The sequence below is a fragment of the Pinus tabuliformis genome, chromosome 1_2, assembly GCF_031772625.1.
Source record: "Pinus tabuliformis cultivar Carrire ecotype Pingquan chromosome 1_2, CPIR1, whole genome shotgun sequence".
Lineage (NCBI taxonomy): Eukaryota > Viridiplantae > Streptophyta > Pinopsida > Pinales > Pinaceae > Pinus > Pinus tabuliformis.
This window is the reverse complement of record NC_142298.1, coordinates 1,259,822,414-1,259,838,613: the sequence shown is the minus strand read 5'-3', so window position 1 is coordinate 1,259,838,613 and position 16,200 is coordinate 1,259,822,414. Positions and strand designations below refer to the sequence as shown.

Sequence of the window (16,200 nt, the reverse complement as noted above, 5' to 3'; positions counted from 1 at the left end):
CCCATTCTCCTGTTTCAGTAGTCATTCTATTCTCAGAGCAGGATCTTTATTGAAGGAGGCAACAAAGCTTGTTCGAGCCTGCAAACCCAGCTCTTGAAGTCCACGCCATGGGTACAAACAAGGACGACCCGTCATTCATATGTTACTCGCAGAGTCTCCCAACCCTTGAGGACTTGCAAGGGTCTGCAGAGCCTTCATCACAGAACAAGGAGGTCGCGGATTACGCAACGCCCGAGCAGAATGAAGATGCCCAAACTGGAACAGATGATTGTAATATTGAGAAAACAGGTAATGATCTTTCAAATCGAGGTTCTGAGCTCATTAATGAATATATGTGGGTGGATGATTTTATATTCAGTGATAAGTCCTTGGTAGGTAGATTCACCCACATGAACCCAACTCTCGAGGAGCTTTTACAATGGTCTGAAAAGCAATGGAGTTGTGAACATATTCGAAGCAGCAAATAAAATGTGAGGACGCACTTAAACTGATGTATGGTATCTACAAGGCAGCTTCTGCTGGAGGAATGAATCTGGAACCAAATGCTTTCTGGAGTTCTAAAAGGCCATTCCCTGCACAAGTGCGGTTCCATATTCAAAGGGATTGCTTGTCGCTTTCTGAAGACATATTCAAGAAAGCAATCAAAGTTTTTGTTTGAACTTAACCCTCAACAGGTGAAAAAGCTTACAGAGCTCTTCTAACCTGTACCACAGTTTAATGCTTGCCTTGAAATTCTATGCATTCCTGTCGAGGAACTACGCACGTAGGAACTATGTCAAGAAGAATTGCGCTAACTTCAAAAATGGAGTCGGGGAATGCCAAGAGTCGTTTGCAGTGGGAGGAGGTATGGTAATGCCGTGACAGCGTTCAATATGGAGAAATGGTATGGCATTAAATGAATATACTGCAACTGCAACGATAATTGTGCATGATATGTGGTATCGGTGGTAATAAATGTGCATACACAGCGTTTATACACAGCACTTCATCACAACATAATATCAATCAACGTATGAGCAATAACATACCAACTGCAATAACATACCAAATGGCGTGCAGTTTTGGTTTCAATGCACAGCGTTCAACCTCCAGCACAACACCTCCGACACACATAATTTGACGCACTTCAATGCTCCAGGCAGAAGGTGTCAGTTCTGCAATGGCAGATCTCTCAGTTCTGCAAAATAGGCAGAATAGGCAGAAGCATTTTTGCATGGGAGAATATACAAAGCGCATGGCTGACAAATTAAGAAAAACAGATCCAACAAATTGTGGGCAGAGATTGCAGCTAGAATTTAGCTGAGAAAACGTTCATGAAATGCAGAATTGATGGCAAAACTGACCTGCACAGAAAGGCCATAAAACAAATGGCTAAAATATGAGCAAGGCAGGATATCGCCCACTTTGATACCATGTTAAACACATACATGGTGGAGGCAATATGAAAGATAAATATTAGATTGCTTTTCTTATTCACAATGATACATATTTAAAATACATAGGAATGACCCTTGGTTTCATATTCCAAGTGGTCCCTTGGACTCCCTTTGGCTGTTTAGCTTCCACACCAACCCTTAGAGGATTAGGTGTCCAACAATATGCTTACGGAAAATAAATCAGAAGACAAACACATCAAACCATAAAACACAAGATATACCTAGAAAACCACAACTCTAAGGAAAATCTGCAATGTTGTGTGTGTTTTATTATTCTTCTAGAGCAAAAGATTTTCTTCTAAGCATTACAACAAGGGAAAAACTTCCTAATTTATCACAGAAATACAATTGATCAATCCTCCAAGTAAATCGATCTAATCATTACCTCCTTTATCTACTAAAAGGTCGTGCAAATTTGCTTGTCTACTCGCACGTGTGGGCGCAAATTCTCTCCTCCGGCATAGACATGCGAACTAGAGCCGCACAACTAATCTCGGGGCTAAGGCAATTCGGCCTTTACTTGATCTAAATCTCTTCTACAAGTTGAACCTCTGTGAACTGTTGAACTATCGACTCTTCCTTCACTACGCTCTCACACCTACTTGTGCTCAACTGACTTGCCATAAACTCGCTCTATCTCTTCCTATAATTTCAATCTCAACCCTAATCTCCTTCTCAATGGCTGAGATTAAATCATAAGTTAACTTAGGAACTTTTTCTTTTTCCTGAGTCTAACTTTAGGAAATAGTTAAATAAATTAATATTCTACTAAAGTGGCAGTCTTTTGTGTTCTTCTGCTAGTCTTATGTAATGTCCCCATCCGCTTAGGAGACATAAGGAGAGGGATTTGCTAGCCTAATAAGGTTTTAGTAGGATAGGACGGGAAGAATTAATCAAAGTAACACAATTTGCCAAAGAGAAAACATTACAAAAGCTAAAATGATAAAAAAGGGGGACATGGGTCCTAGGCTAATGAAAAGTCACGTTTAAATTATAAAGTGAGCAAACCCACTAAAATGACTAGGGTGAAAAGGTGGCAAAAGTGGTGAATGAGTTATAAAAAGGGTAAATGAGGAGTTTCTCCTCATTCTTGCAATTGTTTGCTTGAGTAAGAGAATTTTGGACAACTCTTGAGAAAGAGACAAGGGTTTTTTGAAACCCTCATTCTGGTTGTTGATTTCATTGTTGAAACTATACAGTGTACACCCTAGCTAGTGTTGGGGCGGAATCACTCAGATTTCGTCATTGGGCTTCATTGTTTGAGTAGAAAAAGGCATTAGCAAAAAGGAGTATGTTATAATGGTGTTATCAGTTGATTTTACATACTTCTATTGTGTATTCTATAATCTCTTTGCAGACCAAGATATATTAGTGATTAGGGGCTAAAATCTGAGCTAGTGCTAGAGGTTGAAACCCTTTCTCCTTGCTAGTTGAGTTTGTCAACTAAGGAGGGCTAAGATATATCATTCCACAGCGCTGAGTTTATACTGAGTTTGTTGGCCGAGTTTGACTTCCTTGTTGAGGGTCGAGTCCCATTTCTTTTGCTGGTCGAGTTGAGCTATTCGAGAAGTTGGGTATCAATGATAAAAGGAGGTTGAGATATTTCTCTCTTGTTGCAGACCAAGTTGCATAAAGAAGTCAAGTCCCTTGTTGTCCATTCTGAGGAGCAAAGCTGATGTATGAGGTCAAGTTCCACTGTCCATTTGTGGGTTGAATATCTTTACCGAAAGAGGTCGCATTTTGTTAGTTTCTTGAAGCCAGGTTCTTCCTTATCCTGGTTGAGCAAGTTCACTGTCCAATCAGTCTTTGGCCACATGAGTTCTGCCTATATTTGTGGGTCGTAGTACCCATCTTATTGGAATCTTGGTTATCTGATATAACTATTTGACAAAACTCCCCACTGACAAACTCAACAAAACTCAGAAATATTTGCGGGAAAATTTGAGATATTCCAAGGGAGTATCTTACATCTTAGCACTTAGACAAGCAGAACACTTCTTCTTTACTCCAATCAACAAATATAACTATTTGACAAAACTATTTGAAATCTTGGTTATCTGATATAACTATTTGACAAAACTCCCCACTGACAAACTCAACAAAACTCAGAAATATTTGCGGGAAAATTTGAGATATTCCAAGGGGGTATCTTACATCTTAGCACTTAGACAAGCAGAACACTTCTTCTTTACACCAATCAACAAATATAGGCCCCTTTTTATTAAAGTAATTAATCATTGATGATGGTGGCACATGTACAGTTGTGACCATACGAATCAGCGTGGACCGAATTGAACATTTGACATTTTTTGTACTGTACAGGCCAGATTGAGGTATCAATCATGCAAACGAGTGAAATGGCATAGATTGTAGGGGGATTGCAACGACGGCCTAAATGATCGGACAATTGTGTGGACAGTGGCCTATACGGAAAACAGACGAGCAAATATACGATAGTTGGGTGGTGATTGTTGAATGAGTGGATGTACAATGGGTGGATGCACCAAAATGTATAGTGGAAAAACAATTGTAACAATTGTACAACGATAGTAAAATATGGATCAATAACAAGAACAGCACATCAAAAAAATTTAAATGGCGGCAATGCATGACAACTGAGATAATGTATGAGTTTGTATGAAATTAAAAAATGGATGTGTAGTGCCACCAATTTTGTAGTGACTATGAACATTTGTTGTACTGTGGTAGCCAGTTCGCTAGTACAGCAGACAATAGGCCGAAAATGAGACAGATGGTAATAGAATGGATATATTCTTTTCCCTGAAAATTGTAACAAAATAATCTTCTTTCACTAAATTTCGAAACTTGTTAGTGGCCAAACAGCTCGATTGTAGTCAAATACCTGAAGAAATCAGAGATCTCTGGAAAAATGGAGGTTTGCCAAGGGAAATAATATTTTGACCATGGATCTCGTGGCCAAAGGCTGGAATCAGACAACGAAGCTCTAATACCAAATGTGATAGCCAAACCTGGCTAGCAGGTTAGAATGTCCAAAAGATTTGGAATATAAATATATCTATTTGGATAAATAATAATATGTATAATAATGTATGAGAATAATGATATGATTCGATTACAAATGAGGGCCTCACATATATACCTAGGTGGGATGCCCTTTCATAAACAATCATGTCCTTTCATAATTATTAACTACACTTATTAATAATAAAAATTATTATTATTATTTATTAGTTGGTGTACATACATACATATATGTTCACAACAATAATGAGAATGCACCACCAACTATCATTATCAAAGATAACATGAATAGTCCAACCACAGACATTAAAATTAAAAGGGCACATCAAAAAGAGGAATGTAATGGTCCTAATAGACACTAGAAGCACTCGTAATTTTGTTGACACATATCTTGAAAAGAGATTATATCTTATCGTATACCTGATGCCCAATATGAAGGTCGCAGTTGTAGATGGAAAAAAGAAACAAAGGTGTGGGAAAATGCCACAAATTTAATTTTAGATTGACAACTACAATTTAGAATCCCAATTTTACATTGTACTTCTGGGAGAAGTGGATGTAGTCTAAAGAGTCCAATGGCTACAAACACTAGGATGAATAAGATAACAATGAAAAACAAATTTCCTCTTCCTTTCATAAATGAAATGTTGGATGAACTTCGTTGAGTTAAGTATTTTCCCAAGCTAGACTTTCGATTGAGATACTACCAAATCAAAGTAAGGTTAGACGATGTGGCAAAAACTGCTTTCCAAACTCATGAATGTCACTACAAATTCAAAGTGATGCCCTTTGGGTTAACTAATTCTCCAGCCACCTTCCAAGCAACCATGAATGAAGTGTTTCGATCCTACCGAAGGAAGTTTGTGTTAATTTTCTTTGATGACATTCTTGTATATTGTAAAATATAGGATGAACATCTAAAGCACTTGGAATGAGTTATCTCTCTTTTAGAAGAGAACCAATTTTATACAAAGAGGACAAAATGTACTTTGGGAAAAGAAGAAGTAGACTATCTAAACAAGGTTGCAGGGGAGCGCTCCCCCCCTCGAATTCACTCTCAAAGCGCGCTCCAAGCGGGATTTCATCGGGAGCAAAAAGATTCGCTCCCTGGCTTTCTTTGCTTAAAAAAAAAACACAAAGATGTTCCAAATGCAATTTTTTTCAAAGAAACAAGAGTATTTTATTGGGGCAGCCTAATATTCAAGCCTATGGCCCTAATATTCACATGCAATTCATGGTAAAAGTAACATTCTCCTTTATCTTTCATTTTTATCCTTTTACTTAAATCTTTAACATTAACATGAAATGACTCATGATGTTTGAGAGTGGTTCCGACCTCATTGGATTTCATATGGAAAAAGTAGAATTTTAGATCTCACTAAAAATCTAGCAGACTTATTAGTTTTTAAGGATTCCAAGATTAGGGAATTGCAATGTTTCCATTTGATTTTGTCATGTACTAAGGTATTGAACTCGTATTTAATCAAGAGCACCAAGCCCTCTATGTACATTGATGTTAGTGACATTGGTTATCGAACTCCTCTATCATGACCTAACTAAAAACATACCCATCGCTCAAGCAAAATCTTGACTTGACATACTACATTTTTTCTATCTTAGGTTAATGCTTAGAGGGTGACATTAATGACAAAAATCCCAAGATAGGGAGTGATTTTAATGATATGTTGGTATTTGTTGTAGCATGATTTTTTTGTATGTTAGAGGCATGTTACCCACCACCTGTGGGTAGTATGCATGGGAGAAAAAAATTCTCCTAGATGGTCCTCAACCGACAGCCCCTAGATAGCTCGATGTGTAATTTTCTCCGCCACCTAAGCCAGCCATATGGTCCCTCGACCATCTGTTATGAATGTATGTTTAAAGGTGGGCCTCCCGACCCCAAAGGTATGGCTTTTCATTGGTATAGTTGAGTAATTTTTTTACCTGTCATGGGCACTTTTGGGCATGAATTGGCAGGGGCATTTGGAGGAAAGAGTGGGTTAGGTCTGTATTCTTGTCTCCATTGCCCGATTTCGTGGCTACCCTTGTATCCTAGTCCCGTGGGATCTCATTTACTAGCCATTAGCTTTAGGGATGGCACCACATGGGAAATCCTGATTTTGCTTGCATGGTCCCGCTTCTCGATACCACCTACATTACTCCCCTTCCACTCATTTTAACCCTATTCGTCTTTCTTCCCACCTGGGTCCACATAGGGTTAGCTTCCCCCTCCCCTTGTCCACACCTTGGGTTGGGCCTCAAACGATGCCCCGAAGGTTGATGCAGCTAAAAAGAAAATAAAAAGCATAATTTGACCACTCTCAACAAGAAATGTACCATAAAATGCAAAAGATGGTTGTGACAGACAAATTTAGCACATGGGCAAAAGCCAAACATGAGTTCTACCCCCTATCCATGGCCATCAGCCCAGTTCCTATTGGCCCTAGATGAGCCCTCTCCATCACTGAGTAACCCATGAATATCACAACCCCTAGTGGGCGACGAACTACCCCACCTCAAGGGGAATTCCTTTTGGAGGACAATTTTGGATGTAATGGATGAATTTTGATGTTTGGATATCTCTCTCTTGTCTCGGAGCTTCATTATTGGCATAATATGATGATTGGATATACTCTTTTGCACATGTAAGTACTCTTTTCATGCTTATTCTCGTTATTTACTTTGTCATATTGATGTTCCTGGGATTTTCGCTATACTAGATCTGAAATTTACTGCTTTTCTTATGCGAAATTGTGGAAATTTAGTCTTTATAGTGTTGCATCATCTTGTGTATCATGTGTAAAGGGGTGAATATTCTAGAGATTGTTTCGATTGAATACATCTTGATAAGTCATCGATTATTGCACATTGAAGTATAAACTCTTCTAGCAATTGCTCTCATGCCCTTATTGCCATGCAAAATTGTCTAGGAGGCTCCTTGATTGGGTGAAGTTCCTCTAAATCACAAATTTCATCTTGACTCCATATTCCCCAAAGGATTAGGCATTGATCCTTCCATAGGTGATCATTTTCAAAGAGAATTCCTCTCACCTGCCTTTCTTTTCTAGGTCTAGCCTCCATAAGTCACCTAGGGAATCACTTTTCTCACGATTTAGCCAACAAATGAATTTGATCTCTTGCCCACAACTGCGCTAGTGTGTCCTCAAGAAGCCCTCCAAATTTCACGAGATTCCGAAGGTGGGATCTTGAGATATCGCAAGCTCTAGCTCAAAGACCGATTATTGCCCTTGGTTTCCCATTGGCTAGTGACCTCATTGAGCTCATAGCATTAAATCATCAAAAGAAGATTCTTTCTTTGATCCTCTTCCTTTTCCCACCTAGTTCAAGCACATCTTCGATTGATCAACTCCATATCCTTGACTTAATTTTGGGTCCACTTGCTCCTTTGTGGTCCCGCAATTTGTTGACTCCAATACCACAAAGATCACTTAGAAGTCAAGCATCCATAAGGCCTTTTGAGACTAGGGGCTATGTTAAGTTTAGGTATGTTCTATGCTTAGAGCAATTTATTTCAATTTTCATAGTTAGCTCAATATCTTTTCTAGATTAGCAATCACATCAGCATTAAAGTAAACTACAGATAGAACATAAACATAAATCTCAGAAGACAAGCCAAGACAAGAGGACATAAGATATGGCGCTAGCCAGGGACAAACCCCAATGTGGGGAAACCTTTGATCAATTCTTCTTATATGTTCTTCAATAGTTCAGCACAGAGAGAGATAGTACATTTACAACAAAAGTCAACACTTTAACTTATCTAGATAAGAGCATAGATCATCTCTAAGAAGATGATCCATGAGATCAGTTGAAGACAAACTGCTTCAACTGATTCTCCAAGGTGACTCCTTCACCTATCATCGTGTTGCATCTTGTCATCATGCTGCACCCATCATCACAGTGTTGGACCTAATGACCATGTTGTACACTTCATACTGCTGCACCTGTCACTGTGTTGCTTCCAATCACTGAGTTGCTCTCATCACTGATCTACACCCAATGCTGCACTCATCATGCTGCATCCATCACTGCATCCAATATGCTGCAATCATTTACACTCACCAGTCTTAGCTTCTTGCTATGGCTTACAGCCTAGCAGAGTAGCTAGACTCTTTCAACAAACCCAAAGTGCAGTCAACTAACAGCCACAATGTTTGCCCAGATTTGTCTTCAATTGTCCTCTAAGGGAAGGTTGTCTCTGCCTTCCACAAGATTGTCCTCCATTTACTACAACATGTATATATATCTGACATGCCATACATCACACTGAAGATGTCACTGTCATGTGTTCAGTAGATAACATACAACACAGTCATACTGAAGATAGTTGCCCACATAAACTATCCATCCAGAACTCAGATTAAGGTTCTGATCTTGCACTCCTAGACTAGGCCAACTCGACCTAGAGAGCAGACTTCTACAATGCACTGCTTCTTCTTTATGACAGCGAATTCCCAGTCCTTAACTCATGCCTTGTAACCGTTTTATTTAACATGTTGTCACCTACAGCACACATAGGCCTTGTGTTGTTGATTAGGGTTGCGTATTGTAGATAAAACAGCAGCTAGGTATCCTTGATTGGACTGTGGATTAGGGCCTTTACTTGCTGCTCGTTAGGCCTCCTTAGACTGCGGCTAGGACACCTTTAAGACTGTGGATATATCTCCTCCTTAACGCTGCTAGAGCTCTCCTTTAACTGCGGCCAAATCTCTCCCTTGCCTGCGGCTAAGACTCTTCCTTACTGCGGCTAAGGTAAGGCAAGATCTACCTCCCATTAGGACTGTGTATAGGGCAGCATTAGCCCTTCCTTGACAGCTGATTAGGGCACACTTGAACAACAACTTGAGCTCCTAGATTGGACTGTGGCTAGGGCATCTTATCTCCATTAAGACAACGTATAGAACCCTTCTTGACTGCGTAGAGGTGTCTCCTCCTAGGACTGCGTAGAGCCTTCTTCATTAGGGCAGCGTTATCCCTTAGGATCTCTCCTCCTACCAAAACCCAAAGACAAGTAGAGAGGAAGAGATCCCAAGTGTGTGTGTGTCCAAATGACTTTCAAGGCACCTCTATTTATAGTAAAACGTTGAGCACATGTGGGGTTTATTTGGTTGTTGGCCGACCTTGACGAATTGTCCCATAACACAAATAAATTTATATCTCCATGAATACTTATCAGAATCAGAATATCTTTAGATCAGTCCTACACCTCTTGATGAGAGGGATCCAAGAAAAATACCAGCTGCCATTAATAAGATGACCCACATGGAGTTTGGCCCTAGTTGCCAATTTTAACAGGCTAACTTGACAAAGTATACTCTCAAACCCTATCCTCAAAGGCCCTCTTAGCCCTTCCTAGAGAGCCCATCACCTTGCTTCTAAAGCAGGCAACCCATTTAGTTGAGTCTCTCATGTGAATAGGCCTAGGAATCACTTCCTTATCTTATCATTGATCATATATTCTCGTGATTCCTCATATACCGGGACTCCTCGCATCGATGAAAGCCTGTAAAGAGTAGGGAGCCTTAGTTGAGGTGACAGTGGGCTATCGCTCCTTTGTTGCCCTCGACCTGGTAGTTGCTCTATAGGAACCCCTCCTAGGACCCCTACTAGTTTGAGTGGTAACAAGGTCATCTAGAGCCTATTTGTTGATGTATTTTTGGTTCAGAGATGGATTGCACTTCATGTTATTTTGGTTATGTGCACCCTTCATGCTATATAAATGAGAACTTGTAATTTGTGGACCTGTGGTTGATGAAGATTAGAACCACTAAATGAATAATGTTATATGGTTTAATACATGTTTTTATGTTTTTCATCACTAATTCATCATTCTACATGTTTTTGTTGATATATATGCATCAAAATATATAAAAATATATATTATATAAAATTTGTTTTTCCATTTTTATTTTTATAAAAAAAATTCAATCTTTTTTCAGCTTTTTCTTATAATTTTTTTGTGTTATATAATTTTTTCTTCTTTTAATTTTAATGACCAAATGCCTTCTTTTTCCTTTTTTTTAAATTAAAAATTTATTTATAGCCAAAGGCCTAAATGTCGACACTAGCGAAACAGAGTGACTCCAAAGCTATGCAGCGAAACGCTTTAATGGCAACGACAACGAAGTTGACAAAGACTTTAATGGCCAAAGGCCTGGATCGAAGAACGTGGCTTTAATGCCAATTTTCCTAACAAAGTTCATATACGTAGTGGAATACTCAGAATATTTGTGTATATAAGAATGTCCAACACAGGACAAATAATATATTATATAAGAATATTTGTATACAAATGAGATGATTACAAATGAGGGTGAGGGCCTACTTATATACCTAGGCCGATACCCCTTCACAAATGGTCATGTTCTTAGACACATGCTTCTTCAATACTAATCACTTAAGAGGCCTGTGTCTAAGGACATGACCGTTTGTGAAGGGGTACCTGCTTAGGTATATAACCAAGCCCTCGCACTCAGCCTCATTTGTATTCAAATATTCTTGTATAATATATTATTTGTCCCATGATGGACATTCTTTTATACCAGATATTTTGAGTATTTCATTGCGTATACTAACTTTGTTCGTAACATTCGCTCCCAAAATTGCTCCCGACCCGAGAATTTTTGAAAATGTAGCTCCCTGCTATTGCTTCCCGCTTCCGCTCCCGCTCCCAAGCAGCCATGTATCTGAGACATGTGATATCATGTGAATGAGTGAAGGTAGATCCCAACAAAATTAAGGCAATTACAAAGTGGCCCAAGCCAACTAATATTTCCAAGTTAAGGGGATTTTTGGGTTTGACGGCATACTATTGAAGGTTTATTCGGAATTACACTCACATAACTCCTCCCTTAACAATAATTTTTTAAAAGAACTCATTCCAATTGGATGATAAAGTAGAAAGATGTTTTGAAATATTAAAAGGAAACATGCCCACCACACCTATATTAGCATCTACAGATTTTTCAAAACCTTTTGTAATCGAGTGTGACGCTTTAGGTTTTAGAATAAGCGCAATGTTGATACAAGATGGCCATCCTATAAACAACATATTCTCCAATATACATATTAACATGGTCATTGAAATCCAATTACCAACACATACAATCACAAATCATCATAGTTATAAAGATCGCACATCACCCTATGAGAGATGGTAAAAGGACAAGCCTCAAGGGATAGCTCAATTGGTCAAGTTCTGGTTGCTAAGTACCTTTCCAATCGGGAGGTCATGGGTCAAATCTCCTCGACGCCCTTGGGATTAGGCCTGACCAGATAAGCCGATGGGTAGATACCTTCGGGTGGATCTGCGCGGATTATTACCCGTGGATGTCGCGGTCACTCAGTGACTGTGAACCATGGTTGAAAAGAAAAAGCCCCAATGGATAGCTCAGTTGGTCAAGTTCCCATTGCTCGCCTATCGAGAGGTGACGAGGTCAAATATCCTCGATGCCCTTGGGGTTAGGCCTTGCTCATTTGGCCAGCAGGTAGATCCTTTCAAGTTGATCTATCTGGATTTTCTTGTGGATGTAGTGGCCACTCAGTGTCCGTGAACCACCATGTAAAACCAAAAAAATAAAAAAAATAAATAGAAAAAAAAAACCAAATAAGATTTAGGAAGAAATCTTTAACCAAAAAATTAAACGAAAAGAAAAAAACAAAAACAAAAAAGATGGCTGGTAAAACGACAAAATGCACATCATAATTAGCACTTGCTGCAAGAATTATGACAGAATCAACTAATTTCAATTGAATTAAAACTATTTTTACAAGGATACAATTAGCCTATATGTTCTTTCTACTTCAAGAGAAAACAGGCAATTCATTGATGTGGATTCTAGAATCTAAATTAATATGTGCAAAACATAGAAAACACCTCCAGCTCATATACTCTGAGAGATTGAAATCAGATCAAACATTGAAGCACCAAGCTTACTTCTTGATGATCCTTCTCACGACTTTGACTGCACTGAAATAAACAAGGCAGCAGCTCTGGCCACTCTCCTGCTGGAACTGCATACTTAGCAACCACAATTACAACATTCGCACTAGCTATTCTGACTGGTTGGCTGAAAAAACATCAAAACAATATTCAGTTAAATATACTGGAGCAATATATTCTAGAAAAAATTATATGTATACATACATATACATATATATATATATATATAGATATAATTACAAAAAAAAACCTTTTGTTTTCTGATATAAGTAGTGTTCCCAAAAAACAAAACAGTTATTTTCATCATGTTAGTGGAGGTAAAAGTTAGTTCTTCAAGAATGTGCTGTCTCATGTTTTCACAGATAAATCATAGATAAGGTTGAAACTTGATATGTAGCTATTTCTGGTTGACAGATGGTAAAGTAGCATAACCATCGTGCCATTTAAGTAGAAAATTAACTCAGAACCTTTTCCTTAGATTCAGATCTTCTTCCTTGAATTCGATGCTCAAATGAAAATGTCTAGCCCCTATATATACTTGTTCGACCATGTGAAAAGACGTGACGGTTGGGGTGGAGGGCTGACATGAGCGTGTAGGCCAACTTGTGCATTATATTTATTAAAACCGACCTGTGCATTATATTTATTAAAACCGACATAACCTTTAACAATCACCCCTTTGAGCTGTAATAAGTCTATATGCAAAGGTGTTGAACAGCAACAAATTTATTCTTCAGGTGGAAACCCTTTATCCATAACCTATTCTCAAAGGAAAAAAAACAGCTATAGTGATTCCTCTTCACTTTATTACAATGCTAAATTTGTACCACGAGACAGTGCCCTCATCTCTTATTTGCATGCAAGTTTAGGCACAGAAAAATACTGCTGATATAATGCATAAACAGGGATGTTTTGGGGGATGACAATAACACCTAAATCAAGATAAGGTCAACACTTATCCCCATGCAAATCAGTTCAAAAAAACAACATTCAAATGCTGATAAGAAGGGCATAACAATAGGTCTCAATCAAATAAGGATCAAGTTTCAACACTCATCACAAAAAGTTAGAACAAGGCCAGCACCCTCATCCTCATGCATAACAGCTCAATGGTGTATTCTTTCAATATTGCTATATTATGTAAGGTATGTGTTGTATATGAACAGAACCAATTGGGTGAATGAACTTTACTTTAGAAAGGCTGACAGTGAACCTTTCAAGTCTGGATCAATGACAAACCTGGTCCTTGCTTCCCTTGCTTTGACATCAATGACAAACCACTCAACATTCAAACAGTGAATTTCCAGCATTTGTTTAAGTAACCAACTTAGACAAGGAGATAGATTTCATATTCTCATTCACACTGCAACTTCAGGGAGGTGGGATCAATGACATCATTTATAAGCCATTTAAAGTCACAATCTTCATGCTATGGATACCTAGTGGTGAATGACCATCCACAAATGGGAAAAGCCATGAAATGCCTTCAACGCAAATATTGACAGTGCCGGAAGTTGAGGGATATCGAGTCAGCGGTTCAATACTCCTTGGTTTGTTCTTGATCATAGCATAGGTCCCTTTGCCATCAATGACAATACTTCAACAGTTTTCACATTGTCTTTTAATCAAATTGTTTTCGTACTCTAACAAAGTAATATACCAACCTATTTTCAGAATCTTAAATCAATGGTGTAAAATTTTTGTTATGAATTTTCAGAACATGCGGAGCCTGTTGTTATCTTCGGCAATTTTATGGTTGCATTGGATATGTCAAAGCTTGATTATCGGGGTAATATATGTTCTCGTCTTCTACCACATTATGAATGTATGTTTCGCATATACACTGTGAAGGAGACCTTTTAACAGTGTAATCTCCAATTCTCTGTTTGTTTGGTCGAACATGCTTCTTGGAAGTTTCCACAGGTTGGGCAAATTTCCACATTGAAACAACTGTTGAACTGATCCAGTATCCAATGCAAAGTTTGCCTATCAATTACTAAGTCTATTCTAAAAATCGTCGAGAGAACATCTGGATCATTTTCTAATATAATGTTTGATATAGCTCTTACAGTGTTGGATGGAATACCATATCACGCTGTGTGGCACAACTGAGTAAAGGCAAAACCTACGGTTGAAAGCAGTCAGTGATACTATTTTATCTTTTTGGCAAAGAATGACAGTTTCACTTTCAAGCGCAATCCAAAACGAAGTCAGCGATGTGACTCACTTGGGTAGGATGGGCTATCGTTATCCCAGCTTCTTGTGTTTCATCTTTATTATAAAGCAGAGTGTTTGCAGGGAACGGTAAAGAAACTTAACAAACTTAAAAACAGAAATTACATATCAGAGCCAGCAATAAAGGTTTCATCAAGTCCAGAAAAATCAACCCAGTAAGGTCCCGATCAACCCTTATTAATATAAATAGCTGGTCCTGAATGGTTAATTCAGGTCCTGATTAACCCTTCTAACATAAAGGGTTGGTCCTGACTGGTTAGTTCTTCTGGTTAAGGTCCTGCCAGGTCAATTTGGTCCTGAATATAATATAAATAACTGGTATTCAATGCACAAATCAGAGCAGCTCAATTACGTGCAGGAACAACAGTGAGCGCATCGGATGTTAAAAATCTGAGAAAAACTAATGATAATGGGTGCCTTTACAAAGACCCCGGATTGGATTCAATCCACAAATTGGAACAGTTCAATCAAGGGCAGGGACAACAGGGAGCACATCCGATGAATAAAAGAACCATAAAAACCTCTGAAAACACTAATGACAGTGGGCATCTTGATGAAAACCCCTGTTTGGTATTTCGGTTAAGGATCCATGTACATATGGATGTGGTTTCGAGTTTTCACAAACATTAAAAAGCAAGTGTAGTATAACGCTAAGTAAATAGGTCTGACCTGTGTCCGGAGTAAATGCTTTCGATCAAGGCCGACTTGACAGAATCTCGGACTTGACGAGAGAGCTTCATCCAGTGTCCGGTGACTTTCTGTGCAAGTAGGACGGCTGAGAGCTGCTGCTGATACAATGTTTTAATCCGGACAACGATGTGAGGGAGTATCATTTTCTAAGCCAAACGCTCAATCTGCTCCTCTGCCTGCCTCCTCGCATCGTTGTCGGGATTCAAACACTGTATCAGCAGCAGCTCCAGTGACTGAGACATGGCTGCAGCCTGCAAATGCCCTCAACCCTACTCTACTACTATACTGCACTTCTCCCTGGCTAAGAAAAACCAAAAAATGGTTTAAACCATATGAAAAAAAGGAGTATATCATTTTCTAAGCGCTTTTGCTCTGGTTTAGATTACAGGTTACGGTTGGTTGTTTCCAACTTAGGCCCTCAACCCTACTCTACTACTATACTGCACTTCTCCCTGGCTAAGAAAAACCAAAAAATGGTTTAAACCATATGAAAAAAGGGAGTATATCATTTTCTAAGCGCTTTTGCTCTGGTTTAGATTACAGGTTACGGTTGGTTGTTTCCAACTTAGACACGTTCATGGCACCCACCCAACCATCATTCATTTTTACGCCGTAAGGCGTTTTCCTCTTAAACAAACTCCCCTCGGTGCACCCCTGTCATCGCTCTTTCCCGTTTGATACATCCGTTAGACGATTGGATTATCTAGGTCCATTGATTTAATTACGCCGTAATGCGTTTTCCTCTTAAACAAACTCCCCTCGGTGCACACCTGTCATCGCTCTTTCCCGTTTGATACATCCGTTAGACGATTGGATTATCTAGGTCCATTGATTTAAACGCACCAAACAGTTTTCTGTTTCTTTGTCGGCGTC

The 16,200-nt window shown here is 38.9% G+C and overlaps 1 protein-coding gene across 1 annotated transcript in view; it reads right to left on the bottom strand.

Annotated features, from left to right (window-relative positions):
• Positions 1 to 15,961, bottom strand: part of LOC149210811 (importin subunit beta-4-like) — a 38,000-nt gene extending 22,039 nt beyond the window's left edge. The window contains exons 1-2 of the mRNA XM_089396795.1: positions 15,307 to 15,961; positions 12,397 to 12,529 (exon numbers count right to left, since the gene is read on the bottom strand). Of these exons, the coding sequence (XP_089252921.1) occupies positions 12,397 to 12,529; positions 15,307 to 15,470 (297 nt within the window). The 5' untranslated portion in view covers positions 15,471 to 15,961. The remainder of the gene's footprint in view (positions 1 to 12,396; positions 12,530 to 15,306) is intronic.
• Between the last annotated feature and the right edge of the window lie 239 nt (positions 15,962 to 16,200).